This window comes from Eriocheir sinensis, chromosome 59 (genome assembly GCF_024679095.1).
Source record: "Eriocheir sinensis breed Jianghai 21 chromosome 59, ASM2467909v1, whole genome shotgun sequence".
Lineage (NCBI taxonomy): Eukaryota > Metazoa > Arthropoda > Malacostraca > Decapoda > Varunidae > Eriocheir > Eriocheir sinensis.
Genome location: NC_066567.1, coordinates 9,032,923 through 9,059,173, shown reverse-complemented (window position 1 = coordinate 9,059,173; position 26,251 = coordinate 9,032,923). Strand labels below are relative to the sequence as shown.

At 41.9% G+C, this 26,251-nt stretch overlaps 1 protein-coding gene and 1 long non-coding RNA gene across 2 annotated transcripts in view; one reads left to right on the top strand and one right to left on the bottom strand.

The window, feature by feature from the left end:
• Positions 1-77: 77 nt before the first annotated feature.
• Positions 78-24,876, bottom strand: LOC126985536 (neuroparsin-A-like). Its single transcript, XM_050840582.1, has 4 exons — positions 24,753-24,876; positions 13,402-13,486; positions 4,308-4,422; positions 78-3,632 (listed from the first exon to the last, which is right to left on the bottom strand). Exons 2-4 carry the CDS (start codon positions 13,473-13,475, stop codon positions 3,504-3,506), a joined length of 318 nt encoding a protein of 105 aa, XP_050696539.1. The 5' UTR covers positions 13,476-13,486; positions 24,753-24,876; the 3' UTR covers positions 78-3,503.
• The window catches only part of LOC126985537 (uncharacterized), an 83,359-nt gene continuing 73,733 nt past the window's right edge, over positions 16,626-26,251 (top strand). Inside the window, exon 1 of the long non-coding RNA XR_007738777.1 lies at positions 16,626-16,958. This is a non-coding gene — a long non-coding RNA (uncharacterized LOC126985537). The remainder of the gene's footprint in view (positions 16,959-26,251) is intronic.

The following is a 26,251-nucleotide window of genomic DNA, read 5'->3' as shown; positions in this document are numbered from 1 at the left end:
TTGAAACAGTCGAGTATAAACGGAACATTTTTTCCCTTACTGTCAGAAAAGGAGGAAGGACCATTGAAACAGGTGTGTATAAACGGAACATTTATTTATGAAAACTCTCTTAACACTGTAATTATTGCCTTTCGTATACCTTCCTCATGACCTCGCGAGCACCAGTCAGTTTTATCACAAAAAGCGCGACACAAAGCAGCAGCAGCAGCAGCAGCCAGAACAACAACAACAGCAACAACAACAACAATAACAATAATGATAATAATAATAATAGTAATGATAATAATGATAGTAATAGTAAGGGTGACGCCGCACCTTAAGAGGATTCCACTTTGTCTTTTTCTCGTTTTATTTGTCTAATTTTTTTTATTTAATTTTTTTACCCCGGATATAATTTGAAACGGTTTCGGGTCACCGGTGAAGCTTCATCAGAATTGCGTTGACCCTTTTCACCTTTCTCTGGTCTTTCTTCTCCTTTTTTTTTCTTCTCCTCTTTCTCCTTTCTACTCCTTCTGGGCTTTTTTTTCTCCTTCTCCTTTTTTCTTTCTCCTCCTTCGGATTTTCTTCTTCTTCCTAACCTCTTTTTCTCTTTCTCTGGTCTTTCTTCTCCTCATTTTTTTCTTTCTATTCCTTTTCTTCTTTCTTTCTACTCCTTCTAGTCTTTTTTTTCTCCTTCTTCTTTCTTTCTTCTTCTTCAGATCTTTCTTTTTCTTCTTAACTTCTTTTTCTCTGGTCTTTCTTCTCCTCCTTTCTTATTTTCTCCTTCTGTTTCTCCTTCTCCTTTCTCTCTTTCCTCTCTTTCTTTAATCTTTCTTCTCCTTCTCAGTCTCTCTCCAAAGGACCATCGTGAGAACAGGCTTCAATAACACTCTTAGATCCCTCAAAACACCGCTCTAAAACTATATATAAGAAGAAGAAGAGGAGGAGGAAGAGGAGGAGGAAAGACGCAATGCAGAACAACACAGCAAAGACCAGGGAAAGCGGGAACACAAACGCAAAGCAAAACAAGAAAATCAAAACAAAAGAATAACGAAGAAAACAAAACCCACAGACGCTTCCAACCGATCCTAACAAGCTTTCCCAATTTAGCATCCAACTCTATCACACACATTTTCAGAAACCCTTATATAATTTTTTTTACCTTTTTTATATATTTTCACACACGCGCGCGAGCTAAACGTTGAACCAAATCATAGTAATATCTTTTTAGTGAAACATTTTATTTATTTATTTATTTATGTGTCGCCAAATCCACAAAAAAAGAAGAAAAAAAGAAACCGTACCATATTATGTTATTTCTTCGCGTGGTGACGAGAGAGAGAGAGAGAGAGAGAGAGAGAGAGAGAGAGAGAGAGAGAGAGAGAGAGAGAGAGAGAGAGATGCGGGTGGTAAAGTTAAATTGTGGGGGGTGAGAATTAAGTATGTAGGAAAGGGGGGAAGAGGAGGAGGAGGAGGAGGAGGAGGAGGAGGAGGGAAGAGAAACAAGGGAAAGAAAGACAGAGAGAGAGAGAGAAAAAAAAAGTGAGTGTGAGAGGGAAGGGGAGGGGAGGGAGAAGATGGAGATAGAGAGGGAGAGGGAGAAAGGGAGGGAAGGGAGGGAGAGAGGGAGGAAAAAGGAGAGGGGGAAAGATGAATTACGACGTTGCTTTTAACCTTACAAAGAGATGAAACAAAATGGCTTAAACTGATTCACTTTGACCTATTTGAGAGAGAGAGAGAGAGAGAGAGAGAGAGAGAGAGAGAGAGAGAGAGAGAGAGAGAGAGAGAGAGAGAGAGAGAGAGAGAGAGAGTATCGTTAGCATCAAAGTGAGATATCAATTTTTTTTTTGTTCCTTTTCCTTCATTCATTACGGGAGGAAAATATTTGAAAGGAGGAAAAGAGTTTGTGGGGAAAAAGAGGATTTGAAGGAAAACAAGAAGACTCAGAAACACACGAAGAAAAAAAGAAAACTAATTGGAAGACAACTTTGATGAAACCCACGCACAGAATCAGTAGAAAAAAAAGAAAGAAAAGAAACCAGGAAACTTATAAATACCACAAGCAGAGACGAATGTGTAGGAGGAAGAGGAGGAAGAGGAGGAGGAGGAGGAGATAAAGGAAGGAATATAAAAAAGAAAGGGAAGGAAAAGACATTCAAGAAACACAATGGCAGTAACAAGAATAATGATGAAAAAAAATAAAGACAATAAACAAGAATGAAAAGAAGAACGAAGAAAATGAGTAAAAAGAGGAAATGAAAAACTAAAAAAAAAGTTAAAGAAAAAAGAGCGAAAAAGAAAGAAAACGAAGAAAGATGAAAAAAAACTCACCAAAACAAAGAAGACAAGAAATAGAAGAAGAAAAAAGCAAGAAAAAGAAAAAGAAAACAAAAACATGATATGGCAATCCTCTTGAGCTACGCAGGAGAGAGAGAGAGAGAGAGAGAGAGAGAGAGAGAGAGAGAGAGAGAGAGAGAGAGAGAGAGAGAGAGAGAGAGAGAGAGAGAGAGAGAGAGACCACACCACACTTTTTTTTATATATAAGAAGACAAGTTACAGAAAACAAACGAGTGTTACCTCCCCCACCGAGCAGCACCCAAATGAAAACGGGTTCGAACACATGACCACCGGAACACGTGTCGCACCACTGCACCACCGAACACAAAGGTCAAGAAAGGTCAGAAACGAGCACCCTGACCACTGTACCAAAGGGGTCATAGGTCATACAGCTGCCCCATCAGGAAACGAGGTCAAGAAAGAGGAGGAAACGAACCCTGTACCACCGGATCAGGGGTCAAAGGTCATGCAGTTGCACCACCAAAGTTAAGAAAGGGCAATTATCGAACCCCGTACCTCCAGATCAAGGGTCATATGTGTACCGTTGAGCCACCAAGCACCCTGATGAAGGACACGTACGAACACACAAACACTTGACCAAAGGAACACCAGCACCACCAAGGACACGGACGAAGCCACGGGGTCTCGAACACTGGATCAGGAGTCTCAACCGTTCACAGCTGCGCCACCAAGCACCCATGAATTGGTTGAGGACGAGGAAGAGGACGATGAGGATTAAAACGATGAAGACGACGAGGAAAGGATAACCGAGAGACGAGGACGAGGTGCGTAAGGAAGAGAACGAGAACGAGAACGAGGAATAAGGAAACAAAACAAGAAAAAAAGAAAACCAGGAGAACGAGGAACAAGAAATAAAGAAACAAAACAAGACATAAAAACACCAGAAGAAAAACGAGACAAAAACAAAAACACATAAACAAGAAAGCAAGAAGCAAAACAAACAAACAAGAACACAAAGACAAAAAAAAACAAGAAATTAAGAAAAAAACCCCAGCAAAAAGCACATGATCAAGAAAACAAAAACAAAACAAAAATTAACCAACAAAAACAAGATCATAAGAAGGACGAAAACGAGATCATAGACGAGAACAGACGAGGACGAGGAGCATCAGCAAGACGAGGACGAGGTGGAGGTGGAGGTCAGGGCGGAGGACGAGATCGAGCCCTTAGCAGAACCTCCCAAGGGCACACTCAAGGTCCCTGGAGCAGCCGGCGCAGTACCCGCAGACGCAGTACATGCCCTTGCCGCAGGAGCCGTTCTCGTTCCAGCGGCCTCCACAGGTCTGGCCCGGGCCCTGGAAAAGAAGAAATGAGGGTGGTCACTAATGGGGGGGGGGGTTATTGGTGTGATGGGGGGCTTTGTTCCTTTTTCCCTTCGACATTCTTTTTTTTTTCCTCCGGGTTTTTATTTTGAATTTCCTCATCTTTTCATTCTTATATTCACTTCTTCATCCATTTTTTTTCTTCTTCTCGTTGTTATTATGATTTTGTCTCTCATCACACGTGTATCCCCTTTCCTCCTCCTCCTCCTCCTCGCTTGCCAGTATATACCGGTATCCATCCTGTTTAAACTTTGGCGTATGCTTTTGTTGTTTGCTTGTTTGTGTGTTTGTTTATTTGTTTGTTTGTTTGTTTCTGTGTGTCCACTATGAAACACTCGTACACAGCCACCTACATACAGCTGCACATGCTTTTTCACACCTTATTTTATACTTTACAATGTTTCACACTTACACCTGTCACCTGTAGGCCCTTTTTACACCTCTGTCTATACCTGTCAGTTTACCTGTTTACATCTTTTCACACCTGTTCACACCTGCTTATTCACCTACCCACACCTGTCCGCTTATTACTCACAACTTGCTATTTACTCCTTCCTACACCAGTCCATACCTGCACACACACATCTGCCCATGCCTGTCCATACCTGTCCATTCACCTTCCCACACCTTTGCACACCTGTGACTCACCTTAGCACACCTGGCGTTGCCGCACCAGTCCATGACCACGCCGTGTCTGCAGTTGGGCAGCTCCTCCGGCATCACCTCGTTCAGCGACGCGCACACAGGGCCGCCCTCACACCCCCTGCACGCACACACGCACGCACACAAGACACATTAGTACAAGGAAGCAGTATGTTATGTGTGTACATATATATTTGCACTCTGAACTCCTCCCCCTCCACCCCCCCACACACACTAGACTAGGGGTACACACATACACGCATACACATACACACACATACACATTCATACATACACACACACATGATGCATAAGTAAAGGAGTGCACATATATCTACACAAAAAAAAAAAAAAAAACGCGCATACACAAAAATGCACACAAACAAGGAAGAAACACACGGAAAGAGATTTTGATACTAAGTCTGTTTGCGTTACACACACACACACACACACACACACACACACACACGGACATACACTCACACGCAAACAAGGAAGCACACTGAAGGATAAGAAATAGCTCAGTCTCGTCTCTTTACAGTCACGTGATTAAACAAAAAGGTCGGACGAGGAGAAGAATCAAATATGACTTAAGTTTCATTTGTTTATATTCGTGTTGCTGGGCTCGGGTTCCTTGGGGTTTCATAAGGAGGCGTGGCTGGGTGGGTTCGGGTCGGGTCCTATTCCGTGATGCGCGGGTTGATATTTATGTAACCGAGGACTCGAGGCCAAGTGTTCCCAAGTGGATGCACCGCCCAAGATGTTATCATTATTCACTTGCCATGGGACCCTCACGCCAGCCACTGCAAGAAACCGCTGACCTTCTGACATCACGGACACACAAAGGACGAACGGATGAGTTTAATGTCCCAATTTAGCCCGAAAACAACTCGGCTTCAAAATACTCTCGTCATCAGTGTTTGTGCTGCTCATGGGACCCTGACGCCAGCCACTGCAAGAAACCGCTGACCTTCTGACATCACGGACACACAAAGGACGAACGGATGACAGTTTAATGTCCCAATTTAGCCCGAAAACAACTCGGCTTCAAAATACTCGCGTCATCAGTGTTTATTCTGCTCATGGGACCCTCTCGCCGAACACTGCAAGAGATGAGACTGACCTTCTGACATAACGGGCACACCAAGGACGAACGGATGAGAGTTTAATGTCCCAGTTTAGCCCGAAAACAACGCGTCCTCAAATACTCGCGTCATCAATGCTCATTACTTTTGTTCTTGTGGGAGCAGCGATTAGCGGGCTTCTTTTTTTTTACGCCTTTTTTTGTTGCCCTTGAGCTGTTTCTTTAGCTGTAAAAAAAAAAAAAAATGCTGCTCATGGGACTCTCACGCCAAACACTACAAGAAACATCACGTACACACCAAGGACGGACGGACGAGAGTTTAATGTCCCAACTTATCTTGAAAATAACTCGGCCTCATAACAAAAGACCCACCATCATTGTTCACTCTTTTCATGGGACCCTCACGACACAGCCCTCGCAAGACACTCTGAGGCTGACCTTCTGACGTAGCAAGGACACAGCAAGGACGGACGAAAGCTCAATGCCCCAACTCGGCCTCAAACTAAAGGACTCGCGGAAACACTAATCTACGAGGATGTTTGTGATGGGGTTTGTTTGTGCGTGTGTTAGCTAGTTTGACCGCCAGAGTTAAGTGAAATTAATGCACTTTTTCCTTGTTTTAGAGACGGAAGGCTAAACGAGGACTTAACAAACACACACTCACACAAAAAAAGAAACGCTACACACTGCTCGTAAGAATAGAACAAAAGAATGCAAGAGGAAGGATGCTTAAATGGAGTGCTTGAAGTTACTTACAGATGGGTATTGATACTCCAATCTTGAAGGAACTAAAGTCGTAGGAAGGAGGGAATAGAGTAGAAGGAAGGTTGTCCCAGAGTAAACTAGTAAATGGGATGAAAGAGTGAAGATACTGTTTAGCTCCTGCATTAGGAAGTTGGACAGCAGAGTGATGTGTTTATATATAGGTAAATATATTGTATTTTCCCATTTTTTTATGTTAAGGAGGTTGTCCCAGAGAATGATGAATAGATGAAAGAGTGAAGATATTGGTTAACTCTTGCATTAGGAAGTTCGACAGCAGAGTGATATGTTAAATATAGGTAAATATATTGTGTTCTCCCAATTTTTTTATGTTAAGAAGGTTGTCCCAGAGAATAATGCATAGATGAGAGAGTGATGCTATTGGTTAACTCTTGCATCAGAAAATTGGACAGGATAGAGATGAGGTTGAGTATAGATAAATAGTTGTTTTCCTCCTATTGGTGTATGCTGTGATAGGCGTAACTCCCCTTCCTTTACCTTATACTCTATCCTAAGCAACAGAGCTCCTGCATATTCGCTCATAAACCTCCCAAAGTAGTTCGGAAAATCGCCGATAGAGGGCAATGTTCTCCCCATCTCAGTTACTTAATAGGAGGGTAGAGGAGGTGATTATCGTAGAGGCGTCAGTAATTCAGCGCAGCCCTTCGCTCCAGTGGGTCATAACAACGGCTGGTAATGAGAGCATCTGGCCCAGCAATTCTTTAGAGGGACGCCGCTGCAGGTGCAAGAGAGAGAGAGAGAGAGAGAGAGAGAGAGAGAGAGAGAGAGAGAGAGAGAGAGAGAGAGAGAGAGCACGGAGGGGCAGACATAGATACAGGGGTGACTGATATAGATTGACAGCTTTAAGGTTCACCCCTCACATCAATTATTTCCAAAGGCCAAAAAGGGGATCAATCGGGTCCTCATGAGTGGGTTTTTAGGTTCACGGTACAGAAGAAGGGTCAGACTACCACCAGGGTCATAAAACTCCTCCTAAAAATCCTCATAATCCATACGAGAGCCTTGTCAAATACGTGTTCTGAGGCGCCATTCACATTTAAAGCACGCTAGTCAGTTTGGATGGAATATATAGGGTTTATGTAAGTGTTTTGTAGCGTAAGTCAGCGTGAATACTCGTAGAATAATAAGTAAAGTATAGGAGCTTAGAGGAGGATATCCGGATGGGCGAGGCTTTACACGGATTTTCGCGGGAAAGAATATAAACCACATAAAGAGAGAAAGAACCGAGTGCATAATACAGTAATACTCCTCTTCCTCCTCATCTTCCTCATTCCTCTCCTCCTCCCTCTTCCTTCTTATCTCTCACGTGCATCCCATCCTCCTCCTCCTCCTCCTCGGCCTCGACCTTGTCCATCTGCTCAGCTACTCTCCTCTAATGACCTTCTCCTCTTCCCTTCCTTCTCCTCCTCTTCCTCCTCGCGCTACAGTTCATTGCAGTTATCGTCGCCGTAAAGGAAATATACCTCGGCCATGAAAAGCATATCAGTTACGGGGTGATTAAACCCTGAGAGGAGAGAGAGGGAGAGGGAGAGAGGGAGAGAGCGCGAAGTGAGGCGTAGCGTACTGACTGACCCACCCTAGCGACTTTACATACGGTTCGGTCCTAAACTGACTCTTCTCGTACTGGAGGTCGTTTACCGCGGCCAGACGACCTCCCCCATTATGCCCAGACAGCCAGCCGGGCCCCTTAACCCACGACCCGCAGCTGCACCGCCGGGGGACGCGAAAGAATAGACGAAAAAGATCCTTTGCAAACCACACCGCGCGTCCTTAGTTACCCAGCATGGCGGAGAGCGGGGCACGGTTGCTATTCTCCGCTTCCACCTCACATATCATCTCTTTCCAAAGGCCAAAATAGGGATCAATCGGGTTCTCATAAGTGGTTTTTAGGTTCGTGGTACAGAAGAAGGGTCAAACTACCACCGGGGTTATTAAACTACCTCTGGAAATGCCCCGAACCCCTACGAAAGCCTTGTCAAATGTGTGCGTTTGAGAACATGGTCGTAGGTGACGGCCGGGGCGTTGTACACCTCTCTCCCTCTCTCTTTCTCAGGCATGCAAGGCCGGTGCAAGCAGGAAGATGCCGCTTACTCGCATTACATTACATTTCCTCGAGTACAAGCCCCCGCCCTCCTCTCACTGTGGTTTATGGGACAAGCGAGATGAGCGAGCAAGTACAGCTGATGGTGAGCTTATGTGTGTGCGTCTGGCGTGGGAGTGAGTCTCGGCCAGGCCAGCCCACCGAGACCCTAGCTGCTGCCCGCATGTTCCTCCGCCAATGCTTCTCTTCACATCTGCTTGGCGCCAAAATAACGCCGCTTCGCTGACATAACCTCCAGATGTGACGCAGATACCCCACTCAGCCGCCGTGCCTGCCTCCTCTTAACTTCCCTTTGGTTGCCTGTCATTCCCCGCGTAACAGCCTGCACCGCCTCCTCGCATACGCAGTGCCCAGCTTCCTTTCAGCTCTCCTTTCATTCAGCTTCCAACGCCTTCCTGGGATCGTATTCCTTAAACCTTCCGGTGCCCAAGATCACCAAGTTGACAAGACTTTTCGTAGGAGTTCTGGGCATCTCCAAGGGTAGCTTACTGAACCTGGTGGTAGCTTGACCCTTCCTCCGTACCTTGAACCTGAAGAAACATTCATTACATAGATCACCAATTTAACAGGGCTTTTCGTAGGAGTTCTGGGCATCTCCAAGGGTAGCTTACTGAACCTGGTGATAGCTTGACCCTTCCTCCGTACCTTGAACCTGAAGAAACATTCATTACATAGATCACCAATTTAACAGGGCTTTTCGTAGGAGTTCTGGGCATCTCCAAGGGTAGTTTACTGACCCTGGTGGTAGCTTGACCCTTCCTCCGTACCGTGAACGTAAAGAAACACTCATTACATAGATCACCAATTTGACAAGGCTTTTCGTAGGAGTTCTGGGCATCTCCAAGGGTAGTTTACTGACCCTGGTGGTAGTTTGACCCTTCCTCCATACCGTGAACCTTAAGAAACACTCATTAAAACCCGAATGATATACTTTTTGGCCTTTGGGAATAGTTGATGTGAGGCTGACGCGTCTGTGAATCCCGTGGCCTTCTCATGGTTAAGCTTCGTACCTAAGGGTAGCCTAGATACCCCCAATTAGCCGTGAGTGCGTGAGAGCTGCAGTGAAAGCTCGCAAACGTTCTCAATTCGACGATCTTGAACGGAGAACGGAGAGGAAGCGGAGTGGCGGCGTTCAGTTGATGACGATTTGCCGGGTGGTTCGGTGTCGACAGTCGGCCAGACTCGGTTATAACCCCAACGGCCTTGAATCTAGGAGCCCTGATGGCGGCCTTTGTGTGATGGGGCGGCCGGTATTGGGGAGTCACTTGTGGCGGTTATGTGGTGATGGCGCGCCGTTGTTGCTACCATGAGGGACGGGCCGAGGCATGGCGGGAAGGGGAATGGCGTTTGCTTATTCCGCTGCCAACATGACTTTAAACAATGCTGATTTACACTCATTCTATCCCAATTTTTAGATTCCCATACTGCAGGGGAGGTGTAGGAAGGCTTATAGATTGCGTTACTGTAGGATAAAGCCGTTGTGATGTAGTTAAATATGAAGAAAAGTGAAGTAAAATGAGGCACACTGTGTAGGGGTGGTGATGTGCATGGCAGGAGTTTGCTTACTCCGCTTCCAACATAACTTTAAATATTGCTAATTTACACGCATTCTATCCCGTTTATTAGCCATCCATACTGCAGGGGGGGGGGGGGGGGAGAGATTGCTCCCTCTTGCACGAGGGAGCACGGGCCTTTGCCAAAGGCCGATAGACCGACTCTATCGTCGATCGAAATCTAGCCGACCGAGTCGGTCTGTCGACGAGGACTGGCGTGTCTGCTGGGAAGGTGTAGGAAGCCTTATAGATTGCGTTAGTGTAGGATGAAGCTGTTGTAATGTAGTTAAATAAGAAGAAAAGTGAAGTAAAATGTGGCACACTGTGAGGGGGTGGTGATGTGCATGGCAGGAGTTTGCTTACCCCGCTACGAACATAACTTTAAATATTGCTAATTTACACGCATTCTAACCCGTTTATTAGCCATCCATACTGCAGGGGAGATGTAGGAAGCCTTATAGACTATGTTAATGTAGGATGAGGCTGTTGTGAAGTAGCTAAACAAGAAGAAAAGCGAAGTAAAATGTGGCACACTGTGAGGGGGTGGTAGTGTGCATGGCAGGCGTTTGCTTACTCCGCTTCCAACATAACTTTAAACATTGCTAATTTACACGCATTCTATCCCGTTTATTAGCCATCCATGCTGCAGGGAAGGTGTAGGAAGCCCTATAGATTGCGTTAGCGTAGGATGGAGCCGTTGTGATGTAGCTAAACAAGAAAAAAAAAAAGCAAAGTAAAGTGAGGGCGTGAGAGGGAGGTGAAGGGCTTCAAGGAGCGTTGACCGGAGGGAGCGTTGGCTGTTTGAGGTTTGCATAACGTGAATTTAAGAGTAGAAATGAAATTGATTGGAGTTTTTTTCCCTCTAAGCAATAGTGTTTGTGTTTGTGCTTGTTATGGAAGGTTTGGGTTGTTGATGATACTGGAGGTAGAACGTAAAATATGAAGGGTTGTTGTTAATTCTTTTTCTTCTTGTTCTTGTTATTCTTATCATCATTATTATTATTTTTATTATTACTATTATTAAAACGTAAAAATGACGGGTAGTTTTCTTTTTCTTCTTGTTCTTGTTATTCTTATCATCATTATTATTATTTTTATTATTACTATTATTAAAACGTATAAATGACGGGTTGTTTTCTTTTTCTTCTTGTTCTTGTTATTCTTACCATCATTATTATTATTTTTATTATTACTATTATTAAAACGTATAAATGACGGGTTGTTTTCTTTTTCTTCTTGTTCCTGTTTTCCTTTTCTCGTTCTTCTCTATATTATCATTATCATTATTACTACTGTTATCATTACTAAAATCGATGACCTTTTTTTTTGATGTTCAAGTAATCATTTTTTCTTACAATTGCTGAAAATGGACACGAACTACTATACAAAATGAATCATGAACATTAATATTATAGCAACAACACTTTACAACATTACAATTCAGTTACTGTTATCAATATTAAGAGTCAGATGCTGTTTTCAGTGATACGAGATAGTTACTGTTTTCGTCAGATATTGTTTATTTTTTCCTATTTTTTGCTATTTTCCTCTTTCTTTTCTCTACCTCTCTTCCTCTTTATTTCCTTCTTCCTCTTTACTGTTATCAATATGACTAGACCGATCCTGTTTGCAATACTTCCTCAACTTAACCAAAACAACATGGACAAGGTTTTCTCGCGTCCTTGAATGGGAGACTCAGACAAACAGACACGACTTCCTACTCTTCCTCCTCCTCCTCCTCCTCCTCCTCTCTCTCTCTCTCCCTCTCCTCCTCCTCCTCCTCACTACGTTCTAAATATACACGACCGTCCTTCACCCTGGCGCCCATAAATATGAGTAACGTATAGCGGGCGGGAGTCCTTATGTCATTTTTTACTTAGTGGTTGTGGTTGAGGAGGAGCCAGACGGACAGGCGATCACGTTTTCTTGAGAGTGTCGGCGCCATGTCAGAGAGAGAGAGATAGACATAGAGAGAGAGAGAGAGAGAGAGAGAGACAGGGTGGATGGGCGGGAGAGAGAAAGCGTCTGTTTTGTGTTTTGATATGCAAGAGAAGGAAACCAGAAGAAGAGTATGCGCCTAAAATAATGAAAGAAGGAAGAATGATACGAGAATGAAGAGGAGATAGAAGAAAAGGAGAAGAGAAGGAAGAGGAGGAGAAGAAGAAAGAGGAGAAGGAGAGGAAAGAGGTGTGACAACAAATATATAGGACGAGAGAGAGAGAGAGAGGCAGAGACACGCCAGTCCTCGTCGACAGACCGACTCGGTCGGCTAGATTTCTATCGCCGATAGAATCGGTCTGTCGGCATCCTGCTACGGGTCGCCAACAGGCTTAGCCCGTGCTCCCCCGCGCATGGAGGGAGCATTTTTGCTTAGGACAAGGGCCCGTTTCCCCTAGTGATACTAGGGGATAAATCTTTGAGGAGGAGGAGAGAGAGGAAAGTGAGGTGTGACAACATATATATAGGACGAGAGAGATAGAGGTAAGTGAGGTGTGACAACAAATATATTGGACGAGAGAGAGAGAGAGAGAGAGAGAGAGAGAGAGAGAGAGGAAAGTGAGGTGTGACAACAAATATATAGGACGAGAGAGAGAGAGAGAGAGAGAGAGAGAGAGAGAGAGAGAGAGAGAGAGAGAGAGAGAGAGAGAGAGAGAGAGAGAGAGAGAGAGAATAAGCGAGGATGAGGGAGAGGAAGGGAATAATGAAGATAGACGGTCAGTAATGGTGTAAATAGAGCAGATTTAAAGAGACGCACACACACTTCCTGTAGACGTACACACACGCACACACACTTCCTGTAGACGTACACACACGCACACACACCCACATGCACTACTTACCTCCCTCACGTGGGGGCTCAACACACACACACACACACACACACACACACACACACACACACACACTGACACACACTGGTTATGCATTCAGTGTGCATACAACAACACACACACACGCACATCCTGGTTATGTATTCAGTGTGCTTACAACGACACACACACACACACACACACACACACACACACACACACACTATTACTACTACTACTACTACTATTTCGTACATACAAAGGCAATCTATTATTCACTCTCTAAATAAAATGACGAAATGAATATACAATAGATCCCGGAATACAACAAATGCTAGAGGGAAAGACTCCAATCCTCTTATCACGTATTAATTCTTCTCGTCCGCCGGTTTTAAAAGGTTCTAATCCTTCTTAAAAGCGATCCCCGCCTATGGAGAGAGAGAGAGAGAGAGAGAGAGAGAGAGAGAGAGAGAGAGAGAGAGAGAGAGAGAGAGAGAGAGAGAGGAGTTGGAAGAGAGAAAAGGTGAAAAAGATAGAGAAAGGAGGAAAAATATGAATGAAAAAGAGAATTACTATACGGAAGAGAGAGAGAGAGAGAGAGAGAGAGAGAGAGAGAGAGAGAGAGAGAGAGAGAGAGGAGGAGAAATGTTGAACAGAAAAGAAAAAGGAGGAAAATATGAATGAAAAAGAGAATTACTATACGGAAGAGAGAGAGAGAGAGAGAGAGAGAGAGAGAGAGAGAGAGAGAGAGAGAGAGAGAGAGACTTACCGTGGCAGGAGCAGGGCGAGGAAGGTGGAGGAAACAAAGAGGAAGAAAAGACAGCTTCTCGTGGACTTCTCCATTTTGGTCTTGTCTGAAAAGTAGAAAAAAAGAAGACAATATTAAAAAGAGAGCATAATGAACGACGCGAGCTAAAAAAAAAAAAAAAAAGAGAAATGAGTGTTTTTATTCCTTGTTGTTTTGTATTTTGGTTGTTGTTTCTGCATTGTTTTGTTTTTTGTTTTGTCGATTTTTGTTGTTTCTGAAATGTTAAATGTAAAAAAATAACCAACCAACCGCCTGCCTCCTGCTGCCTCCCTGCCCGACATGGTTAATGAAATGCAAGTTGAGAATACTAATGGAAAACAATGGCAAGTTATTTTTTTTATTTACTTTTTTTCTGAATTTTGCTCGTGCTGTTGGTATTCAGTGTCATTGCTACTACTACTACTACTACTACTACTACTTTCTTTTTTTTCTTTTCATTCTTATTTCTATGGTTTTGTGTTTCTTCTGCTTCTTTTTTTCTTCATCTTTTTCTTCTTCTATTTCTATTTCTATTTCTACTACTACTACTACTATTACTACTACTACTACTACTACTATTCGCTGGTTAAAATAAAATAAAAATAATATCAATTCCCTTAAGAAATACCTCCCTTTATTGCCACCAGGAATCGAACATATGACCCTTTGAACACGAATCGATCCGCCAGTCCGGTCAGCCAGTCATATCCAGTCAGTCAGTCCCTTTGCGTTGACGTTGAGTGATGTTACTGCTTAGAAAACATCATTACAGAGTTTGCAGTAGTTTCATTATGTCAATAGCTCGCGAGGCTGACTTACGAGCGTATTCATCAATGTTTTTTATGGCACCGACGAAGCTGTTTGGAAATGGATCGGGGTATTGTTTTGCTTTTTGCTGTACAGGACGCAGCTCAAGGGAATAATGAAGAATAAGCAAAAACAAAGGAAAACAAAAAAGCTTGCTGGTGATCGTTCTTGTAAATTGTTGAGAGAGAGTAAAAATTGAATGGAAATGTGTCTTGATATTCCCCTTTTGCAAGTGTTTAAGTCGTAGGCAGGAGGAAATTAGCACCTTGTTAGGGTAGATTTTTATAGCTAAGAAGGAAGAGAGAGAAAAAACAGATAAAAGAAGAAAAGATAACAGAAAATAAAAGACGCAAAAAGCTAGATATACTAAGAATGATAAGTTGAGAAGCATATAAAGAAGTGGAGATAGAGAGAGAAAGAGAAAATATTAAAGAAGAAAAGATAGAAGAAAAGAATTAATAAAAAAGTTAGATAAAATAATAAAAAAATGATAAGATGAAAAGGATACAAAGAAGGGAGACAGAAAAAGAAAAGATACAAAAAGATAAAATAAAAATAAGAGACATACAAATAAAAAAAAGAATGTTAAGTTGCAAAGCACATAATATTTTCCACTATATATTACAATTAGATTTTACTGCTACACTGTTACGAGGCTATATGCTTCTCTGCCCTGTACATTAATATTATAGATTTTCATTTGACTACAGAGGTCACACGGTTATACAACACAAAATCTATAGTGTTCCTTTTATTATTCTGTTTCACGAGTCAACTGGAGATTGGCAAGCGTGTATTATATCGTTGAACAGTATAATAATGTAATTTGTTTTTATATGCGATGAATAAACACACATTTCTGTTTGTTTATCGCTGAATTCATACCTTATAGCACTGTGGCCACTACTACTACTACTACTACTATTACCATTACTACTACTACTACTACTACTATAAAAAAATACTACTACTACTGTTATTACGAAGTTCATTATTGTTTCATTGTCAAAGGGACGTAGGATAGAGTATTGCTATGGTCGTAAATAAGGAAAGGAGAGGATAGGAAAGGATAGGAAAGGATAGGAAAGGATAGGAAAGGAAAGGAAAGGGAAGAAAAGAAAGGAAAGGAAAGGAAAGGAAAGGAAAGAAAAGGAAGGGAAGAGGAAAGGAAAGGGAAGGAAAGAAAAGGAAGGGAAGGGAAAGGAAAGGGAAGGAAAGGAAGGGAAAGGAAATGAAATGAAATGAAAGGAAGGGAAGGGAAGAGGAAGGGAATGGGAAGTAAAGTAAAGGAAGGGAAAGGAAAGGAAGAGAAAAAGGAAAGGAAAAGAAGAGATAGTATATAAAAGAGGAAAACAAACGTAAAGTAGAGGAAAATAAAGAAAAATAGAAGGAAACCAAAAAGAAAATAACGAAGCCAACCATTTGCCACAATATAACACTGGACATAATCTTCGTTACAATCATATAATTTTCTTTTTATAGTACGAAATATTACTAACGAAAAAATATATACCAACGTAGTAAATGATGAGCAAGAACCATAGAAGAGTAAGTTAATTTGGGGATATTATCATGATTATTTTAGTGGGCCGAATTGGTGCTTAACGTGCATATATAAGAAGGAATCCAGAAAAAAAACTAGGCTATCCAGCAGCACGATAATTATGTGGGTAGCGTATGATTAAAGATGTATTTATGTAGCCTATTATCACAAGCGCACATACACAAAGACTCCTATTAACCAGAAAAAAAACTAGGCTATCCGGAAGCATGATAATTATGTAGGTAGGGGACGATTAAAGATATATTTTTTGTAGCCTATTAACACACACATATACAAAGACTTCCATTAACCAGAAAAAAAACTAGGCTATCCAGAAGCACGATAATTATGTAGGTAGGGTACGATTAGAGATATATTATGTAGCCTATTATCACACACTTATAATAAGACTTCCATTATTTTGTCTCATGTATTTGTTATTCAGTGATCTGTTATTTCTGTTTATTTATTCTTACTTCATTTTACTATTTACTATTCTGTGATATTAGCTATTTATTCTTATTTCTGTTTAGCTACTCACTCTTTACCTTTTGTCTCTAATTATATTTTATTCATTATTCTTATTTTATTTGGTTATTTATTTTAGCGTCAATCGTGAGACTGATGTTTAATATGTAAAAAAAATGAAAGACTATATCAATATCTACAAGAGAAAGCGATAATAAAAGTAAAAAAATACCATCTGCCTTTCTTTTCATAGACATACGCCGAATAAATAAACGAAACAGATTAAATTACCGATATATCAAAGAAAACAATAAAAAACAAAAGCATAATTGTGGACCTAGATGCTCATTTGACACCATGACGTCACCGAAAAAAAAAAAGCCACTCACGCACCGATGCCAAACGGTCATATTCCAAACCTCGTATTTACCGGTTTACGACACTTAATTACAATCAAAACATATGAGGAATAAACAATTTTAACAATAAATATAAATAAGTCTCGTTACTTGGGTGCAGGATACAGTTTTTAGCTCGGAAATCGGTAAATAGAAGAGACTGAATATGATGAACTGGCATCATTGCGCTCACCTCAGTAGCCTCAAGGGAACCACGTGGGGAGGTTGCTTATATAACTGTTCCGCCATTTACCTTTAAAAAACCTCAATTAACACCTGTATTTGAGGTCTTCACGGCACACAGCATGGATATCAAACAAAAGGTAACTATTTTCTTAACTCCCAGACGAGGAATAGTTCATAGTTGTTGAGATATATTGAAATACACCGTTTTTTCTTTTATATAGCAATGTGGGGGTTGTAATTTCCTCTATGAATGATTTTTACCTGTAGAACCGTTTGTAATTACCTGGAGATGTCTTTCGTAAGCTAATATTGAAGTGTAGTGGGTATATGTGTTAATAGTTGAGATATATTGAAATACACTTGTTTCCATTCTATATAGCAATGTGGGGGTTGTAATTCCCTCTATGAGTGATTATTACCTGTAGAACCGTTTGTAATTACCTGGAGATATCTTTCGTATGCTAATATTGAAGTGTAGTGGGTATATTTTTTCGTAGCCTCCTAATATACGTGTGGAATGGATGCTGGCCGTTTAATGAGCTAATGGTCGTTATCACAATAGCTAAAACGAATATTAGTGTTATTATCGTTGTCTTATTCCATTTGGTTGGTATTATAGTGATGGCTTCCCCCTCCCCTTCCTCCCCTCCACCCCTCCTCCCTCTCCCCACTTCTCTCTTGATGATAACATTGGTTGGTGCTTTGATGGTTAAAAGCCTCCTCCCCTCCCCGTTCCGTCCCCCTCTTTCCCGTCCCCCCTTCCTCTTTCTCTCTCTCTCTCTCTCTCTCTCTCTCTCTCTCTCTCTCTCTCTCTCTCATAAACTACCTTGGTATAATTGATGTAATGTATTTTCCTTCTGTTTGGTAGCGCTGAGCAATTCCACACACACACACACACACACACACACACAAATAAAGAAAAACCATTCATCAATCGGCAATCAAATTAAAAAGTAATATTCCCCCCCCGCAATTAATAAAAGCACAATCACACAGGGTTCACGCACTGGCGCCAATAATTACTTTGCACCAATGAAGCAATAAAGTGGCAGATGTCAATTCATTACTCGGCCACGTGTTAATTTATCATTGCATCTGGTCACGTAATTATATAAATGTATCGTGTGTATTCCCTCCTGCCTACGACTTAAATGCTTGCAAGAGGGGAGTTTTATGACATCTTCATTCGATTTTAACCCTCTTTCGGCTCCCAAATCGAGCGCCATCTGCTTTTTTTGTCTTTATTTAGCCCCTTGAACTGTTTCCTTTACTCAAAAAAAATAATGGGAAGGAAATTAGAACGGAACTTAATAGCGGAAGAAAGTGGGAAGTGGCAAGAGGGGAGCTCCATGACATCTCTCCATACGATTTTAACCCTTTTTCGCCTCCCAAATCGAGCGCCATCTGCTTTTTTTTGTCTTTATTTAGCCCCTTTAACTGTCTCCTTTACTGTAAAAAATAATAGGGAGGGAATTCGAACAGAAGTTATTATTATTTTTTTTTTACATCAGAGGACACGGCTCAAGGGCAATAAAAAGAGTACAAAAAAGAAGAAGTCCGCTACTCACCGCTCCTATAAAAGATAAAAAGTAGAGTAGCCAAAAGAGAGGTCAATTTCGGGTGGAGAGGTGCCTTGATACACTCTTCTTACTAGCGAAGGATAGTGGCAAGTTAGGTATTTTGAGGTATGGTTAGTACGATTGAAAGGATGGTAACGATTCAGTCTGTATAATGATATAATGGATAGGCTTTCCTTATATACATACAGAAAAGGAGGCAGCTCAAGGACACAAAAGAAAAAGAAAAAAAAGAGGAAACAAGAAATCCCACTGACAGTTATGCTAAAATAGGGTACAATGAGGAAAAAAAAAAGCATCAGAATAATGTCATAATAATAAATCTGAATAATGAGTCAAAATAATGAATAAAAATAAGAATAATGATTTAGCTGGTTTGTAAGTCTTATTTTTTAGCTTGCTCGATAATACTGAACACCTCATAACATAGATGAACAGGTAACGATAAATGAATAACGTAGCCTAGTAGTGAGTTAGCTGGTGTCTTATTTTTTTTGCTTGCTCGATAACACTGAACACCTGATAATATTGACGAGCAGGTAACGAGAACTGTATATCGTAGCCTAGTCATGAATTAATTGGTTGGGTAAGTCTTATTTCAGCTTGCTCGATAACACTGAACACCTGATAACTTAGACGAACAGGTAACGATAATTGAATAACATAGCCTAGTAATTGCTCGATAACACTGAACACCTGGTAACTTAGACGAACAGGTAACGATAACTGAATAACGTAGCCTAGTAATTGCTCGATAACACTGAACACCTGATAACATAGACGAACAGGTAACGATAACTGAATAACGTAGCCTAGTAATTGCTGGATAACACTGAACACCTGATAACTTAGACGAACAGGTAACGATAACTGAATAACATAGCCTAGTAATTGCTCGATAACACTGAACACCTGGTAACATAGACGAACAGGTAACGATAACTGAATAACGTAGCCTAGTAATTGCTCGATAACACTGAACACCTGGTAACATAGACGAACAGGTAACGATAACTGGATAACGTAGCCTAGTAATTGCTCGATAACAGTGAACACCTGATAATACAAATGAACAGGTAACTAAATAAAGCAGCCTAGTAACTGACATCATTCGTTCACATCACACCACACTAAACAAACGTGAAGAGAAACATCAAAACTAACTGACTTTTAAACATTTTATAATCTCAAGCTCATTAAATTGATACCCTGACCGAGGACCCGATAATGAGGGCTAACTGGACGTCATTAAGGCCCCCAATTAGTCATGTGGAGAGAGAGAGAGAGAGAGAGAGAGAGAGAGAGAGAGAGAGAGAGAGAGAGAGAGAGAAGTACCATTTAGAGTGAGATTAATTAGGGTCTTGTCGCTCTGGTAACACTGGAGAGCTGGTAACGGTGTCCAGAGTAATGCCGGAGCCTGACAGTGACTTGTTTCTCTTCATTTAGGCGGATAATAAATGGTTGTAGGCGGCGATGCGTTGAACAGAACTGTGATGATAATGTAGAGGGCGTGTTTAGCATAACGGGGGGTTGTATGTAATAATTTAGTGTGTAATATATTCATTTCACTCGTGTAGTTTAATGTACCGAGACTGGCAGGGGTGGGGGAGGGGAGGGGGTCGTTGGGAGAGGAATGGACGGCTATCAGTGAGTGACTTGTTCGTATCAATTTAGGAGAGGGGAAAAAAAAATAACATGCCCAAATTCTCAAGTGCTGTGGCCTTTCCTAACATGTATTTCCAAGGGCCCAAAAGAAGATTAGTTGGATTTTCATAAGTGTTTTTTCAGTGAGTGACTTGTTCGTATCAATTTAGGAGAGGAAAAAATGTTACTGAAGTCCAAATTTTAAGACATTCTCTCCTCGTACATCAAGTATTTCCACAAGGGCCACAAAAGGAGATTAATCGGGTTCTCATGGCTGTTTAGGAGAGGAAATTTTTTTGCGAAGGTACAATTTTTTTTAGGACAAGAAAACTATAAGAAACAACCTTCCTTGTCTAACAACAACAACAACAACAACAACAACAACCCATATTATTTTTTCAAAGTCAAAAAAAGAAGAAGGAAGAAAGAAGGAGAAAGAAGAAAGAAGGAAGAAAGAACAAGGAAGAAAGAAGGAGAAAGAAGAAAGAGGAAAGAAAATGGAAGGAAAAAATAAGAAATAAGGAAAGAACAAGAAAATAACAAGGATGAAAGAAGAAAGAAGAAGGAAAGAAAACAAGAAGGGAAGAAGAAAGAAAGAAGGAAGGAAGAAAAAGGAAGGAAAAAGAAGAAATAAGGAAAGAAAAACAAGAAAGAAACAAGGATGAAAGAAGAAAGAAAAAGGAAAGAAAACAAGAAGGGAGGAAGAAAGAAAGAAGGAAGGAAGAAAAAGTAAGGAAAAAGAACAAATAAGGAAATAAGAACAAGAAAGAAACAAGGATGAAAGAAAAAAGAAGGAAAGAAAACAAGAAAGGAAGAAGAAAGAAAAAAGAAAGAAAAAAAAGGAAAAAAGAAGACATAAGGAAAGAAAAACAAGAAAGAAACAAGGATGAAAGAAGAAAGAAAGAAAGAAATCAAGAAAGGAAGAAGAAAGAAAGAAAAGAAAGAAGAAAGAAAAAAGAAGAAAGAAGAAAAGAATAACAACAAAAAGAGAAAACAAGCAACCCCCCTTACCCCCCAAACAACAATAACAACAACACGAACAACACCCACCCATGCTATCATTATTATTATTATTATATTTTTTTTCCGCCTCGCTGCGCCATCGCCATAGATTACACCGTATATCCATTAGCGTGCAGAATTTATTAATACCCTTCAACCGTTGACAATAAAATAGTGTGCGAACAAACTTTATTGCTCTCACCGGCGGAACAAAATAAATAAAATAAATAAAATAAAAAAAAAGGAAAAAAAAAGTGATTGCGTAGGTAGTGTAAATCAAGTACAGAGAGAGAGAGAGAGAGCACATACATCTAGATTCTAAGTGAAGGATGATACAGAGAGATAAGTAACGTGTATGTGTCAGAGAGAGAGAGAGAGAGAGAGAGAGAGAGAGAGAGAGAGAGAGAGAGAGAGTACGCAGTATATCTAGGCATCGTAAGTGAATAATGACCGCAGCAGACCCAGCGACTTCACGCGAGGGTCTACAGAAAGTCGCCTCGCCTAACACACATTGCCTCGGTCTTACTAGGGCACATAAACTATTTTCAAAGGTCAAAATGGAGATTAATCGGGCTTTCTTGAGGATTTTTTCACATTCATGGTACAGAAGAAGAGTTCAACCACCACCAGGGCCATTAAACTACCCCTGAAAATGCCCGAAACGCCTGCGAAAGCCTTGTAATATATGTGCAATTGGGCGCCGACAGGTTTGAGAATACGGTCTTTGGGTCACTCCTAAACGTATCGGGATTCCACTGCGACAATTTCCCAAGGCCACAGAGAAGATTAACCCGGTATTCGTGCGTGTTTTTCCCGTTCAAGGTCCAGAAGTCGTGTAAAACTCTCACATTACGACTATTTTCCAAAGCCACACAGAAGACTAACCTGTTTTTTATGCGTTTTTTTTCCCGTTCAAGACGCAGAAGTCGTGTAAAACTCTCACATTTCGACTATTTTCTAAGGTCACAGAAGACTAATCCGGTTTTCATGCGTGTTTTTCCCGTTCAAGATTCAGAAGTCGTGTAAAACTCTCACATTACTATACTATTTTCCAAAGCCACAGAGACTAACCCGGTTTTCATGCGTGTTTTTCCCGTTTAAGGCGCAGAAGCTGTGTCAAATTATCGCCAGTGTCACAAAGCAGTCCATGAAATGCCCAGGAGCTTCCACGAGAGGCTCTTCAAACAAGCGGACCGAGACGCCGAAATGTTTTAAGAGTAGGTACATGTCCTAGGGTCACACACTTAAAACATTTCCTCGTCCAATCACACACATTTGACAAGGCTTTCGTAGGAGCTGTGGGCATTTCCAGGGGTAGCTTAATGACCCTGGTGGTAGTCTGACTCCTCCTCTGTACCATGAACCCAATTAAGAACACATGTTTGACAAGGCTTTCCTAGGATCTGTGGGCCTTTCCAGGGGTAGTGTTATGACCCTGGTGGTAGTCTTGACTCTTCCTCTGTACCATGAACCCAATTAAGAACACATATTTGACAAGCCTTTCATAGGAGTTCAGGGCATTTCCAGGGGTAGCTTAATGACCCTGGTGGTAGTCTGACTCTTCCTCTGTACCATGAACCCAAACACACATATTTGACAAGGCTTTCATAGGAGTTCAGGGCATTTCCAGGGGTAGTTTCATGACCCTGGTGGTAGTCTGACTCTTCCTCTGTACCATGAATCCAAGAACACATATTTGACAAGGCTTTCATAGGGGTTCAGGGCATTTCCAGGGGTAGTTTCATGACCTTAGTGATAGTCTGACCCTTCCTCTGTACCATGAACCCAAACACACATATTTGACAAGGCTTTCGTAGGAGTTGTGGGCATTTCCAGGGGTAGTTTCATGACCTTAGTGATAGTCTGACCCTTCCTCTGTACCATGAACCCAAACACACATATTTGACAAGGCTTTCGTAGGAGTTGTGGGCATTTCCAGGCGTAGCTTAATGACCCTGGTGGTAGTCTGACTCTTCCTCTGTACCGTGAATCTAAGGAAACACTCATTAGAACCCGATTAATCTCTTTTTTGGCCTTTGAAAATTGCTGATGTGAGAGGCTGGAGTGTCTGAGAGTGTGAACCTACCTAAGTCCTGAATCAGCTGACCCACCTTGACTTGGGGGACGCGAAGACTTGCTGTGAGTGATGGGGGATGCTGAGGGAAACTGGTGTCATTACTGTTGCGTTGTAAATCAGAGAGAGAGAGAGAGAGAGAGAGTAACTTGCCAGAGAAAGGAGACTATCGTATGAAGTTGCAGTGAAATGAAAAGGGGTGAAGGAGGAGGGTAATGATCTCAGGTGAAATTTAGGTCTAAGGGAGAGATAGGAAGAGGGAGAAAGGGAGGGAGAGATATTATTTAACTGAGAAAGGAGATTCGATCCTATGAAGTTGTTGAAAGGAAGAGAAGAATACGTAAAAGAATGATATCCACTGTAATTTGAATATGAGAGAGAAAAACAGAGGGAGAGACGAACGGATAGGGAGAGAGAGAGAGAGAGAGAGAAAGATTGAACTACCAGAGAAAGGCAATTCGATCCTATAAAGTTACAATCCAATGAAAAAAAAAAGAGGAATAAAAAAAAATAATAGCAGCGTGTAGTGAATCCTATTACGAATGTTTTGAACGTAATAAAAAAAAAAAAAACTTGGTAATATTTCTTAGTTCATTCTCCTGCACTTATTCTACGGTGGAGCGTGATTTAGTTCGCTGTCTGTACGTGCGTGTGTTTGTCTGTACTCACTGTTGCGGGGTGATTGCTTATAATTCTCAGTGTCTTCCTCTAATCTTCCTTCTTATCATCCTATTATCATCAATCTATAAATACACGTGGCTTAGATGGGTATATTTATCTGGTTATCATTTCTTGTCTCTTTGTTCCTTTCCAAACGATTTCGGTTCTCAACAACTATTTTCAAAGGCCACAGTGGAGTTGCTTTTTACATTCATGGTGCAGAGGCCTTGTCAGACTATCACTGGGGTCACAAAACTACCCATGGATATACCCCAAACCTATACGAAAGCTCCATATGGGGTTGTGTTGCCCTGAAGTTGAGAATATATCCCATAGTGTCTGTCTGTCTGTGTTAATGTGTCTTTTCTCTTCTACATTTTTCCTTACAAATCATATGGAAGTCTTAGCAAATACTGGTGTTTAGGTCCCCAAATCTATACGAAAGCTCCATATGGGGTTGTGTTGCCCTGAAGTTGAGAATATATCCCATAGTGTCTGTCTGTTTTAAGTATCTGTTTTCTCTTGTCATTTTTTTCCTTACAAATCATATGAAAGTCTTAGCAAATACTGGTGTCTAGGTCCTGAAATTGAGGCTATGGCCCTTACCGTCTGTCTGTCCGTCCTTGGTGTCTGTCAGTCTGTCTTTAGTGACCTTCGTGTCTGCCTGTCTGTCTGTCTGTCTCTTACTATCCATGGACACACCTACAACTGAAAACCTTATACAGTGTGAGTTAAAATTGAGACTATGACTCTTACTGTCTATCTGCCTGTCTTTTCCTGGCTTTAGTGTCTGTCTTTCTGTCTTTTCTGGCATCAATGTCTGTCTGTCTGTCTGTCTGTCTCGCACAACTCACTGTACTATCCCCATCTACGAAAGCCTTGTAAAATGTGACTCTCTTAGTGTGTGTCTCTCTAAGCGTCTGTCTGTCTATCCTTTCTGGTGTTCATATTTGTCGATCTGTCTGTCTACTTACGGCTGGGGGTGGTGGTGGAGCGGTGGTGGTGGTGGTGGTGGTGGTGAAGGTGGTGGAGGCTTTAGACGGCGCGCGCACCTCGTCTCTGCGGCGTCAGGCTATGCTCAGAGGGGCCAGTGCGCGGGTACCAGCTTATATACGTGCGTGCCCCTGCCCCCCCTGCCATGCCCCAGCCTCGTTGTACAGAGCCACGTGACCAATTCATGTTGATGTTGCCCCGCCCTTTCTTACTTTCTATCTTTGCTCTGCCCTTTCTCGCTTTCTGCTATGCCCTTTCTTTCTTTCTCCTTGCCCTTTCTCCCTCCTTTCCCTCCTCACTGCCATCCCCTTTTTCCTGTTCTCCCCATTCTCCTTTTCTCCCTTTTCTGCGCTGCCGTTTCTCTCCCTGTACTGCCCTTTCTTCCTGCCCTTTTTTCTCTAAATGCTCCTTTTTTCTCCCTTTCCGCGCTGTCCTTACTCTCCCAGCCCTACCCTTTCTTCCTGCTCTGCCCTTTCTCCCTTTCTCTTCCTGTACTGCCCTTTCTCCCTGCCCTTCCCTTTCTCCTTTAATTCCTTTTTTCTCCCCCTTTCTGCGGTGCCCTTACTCTCCCAGCCCTGCCCTTTCTTCCTGCTCTGCTCTTTCTTTCTTTCTCATCCTGCTATGCCCTTTCTCCCTGCCCTTCCCTTTCTCCTTCTTTAATTGCTCTTCCCTTTCTCCCTTCCTGCTCTGCCCTTTCTCCCTTTCTCTTCCTGCACTTCCCTTTTTCCCCGCCCTTCCCTTCCTTCTCTAATTGCTCTTCCCTTTCTTCCTGGACTGCCCTTTTTCCCCTTTCTCCTTGCTCTGCCCTTTGCACTTTTCCGTTTTCTTTTCCTTGCCCTTTCCCTCTTTATCTGCCTTGCCCTTTTCTTTCTGTTCTGCCCTTTTTCAATTTCTTATCTGCCCTTCCTTTTCTCTCTGCCTTTTGCCCTTTCTTCCTTTTTCCTTCCTTCCATTTTCGCTTCCTTCCCTTCTTCCTTCCTTTCTTCCATTCACTTACCCATCCTTCATTCTTTCTCTCCTTTCTTTCCCTTCTCCTTCCCTCCCATCACACTATTTCCCTTCTTCTTTCCTTCCCATCTTTTCTATCTTCCACCTCTTCCTTCTCGTCAGCATGAAGGTCACACGAAGGACTCATTGTGATATCTACCCTTCCTTCTTTCCTTTCTCTTCCTCCTTTTCTTCCACTCACCGTTCCATCCTTCTTTCCCTCCTTTCCTTCTTCCCCTTCTTCCCTTCCCATCATTTCCCTTCCTTCTTTCATTCCATCTACTCACCCTTCCATCCTTTCTCCTATATTTCTCTCCTTCCCTTTCTTCCCTTCCTATCATTTCCCTTCCTTCCTTCCCTCCTTTCTCTTCCTTCCTCTCCCATTCTTCCATCCACTTAACCTTCCATCCTTTCTCTCCTTTCCTTCCCTTCTCTCCCTTCCACCATTTCTTCTTCCTCTCCTTTCTTTTCTTTTTCTTTCCTCCCTTTCATC

Bases quoted from the DNA above. Each gene is read 5' to 3' on its own strand.
- LOC126985536 (XM_050840582.1), bottom strand. From the start codon at position 13,475: ATGGAGAAGTCCACGAGAAGCTGTCTTTTCTTCCTCTTTGTTTCCTCC. The intron at 4,423-13,401 runs GTAAGTCTCTCT...GTGTGCGTGCAG, and splicing joins CTCGCCCTGCTCCTGCCACG to GGGGTGTGAGGGCGGCCCTG. The intron at 3,633-4,307 runs GTGAGTCACAGG...CTTCTTTTCCAG, and splicing joins GCAACGCCAGGTGTGCTAAG to GGCCCGGGCCAGACCTGTGG.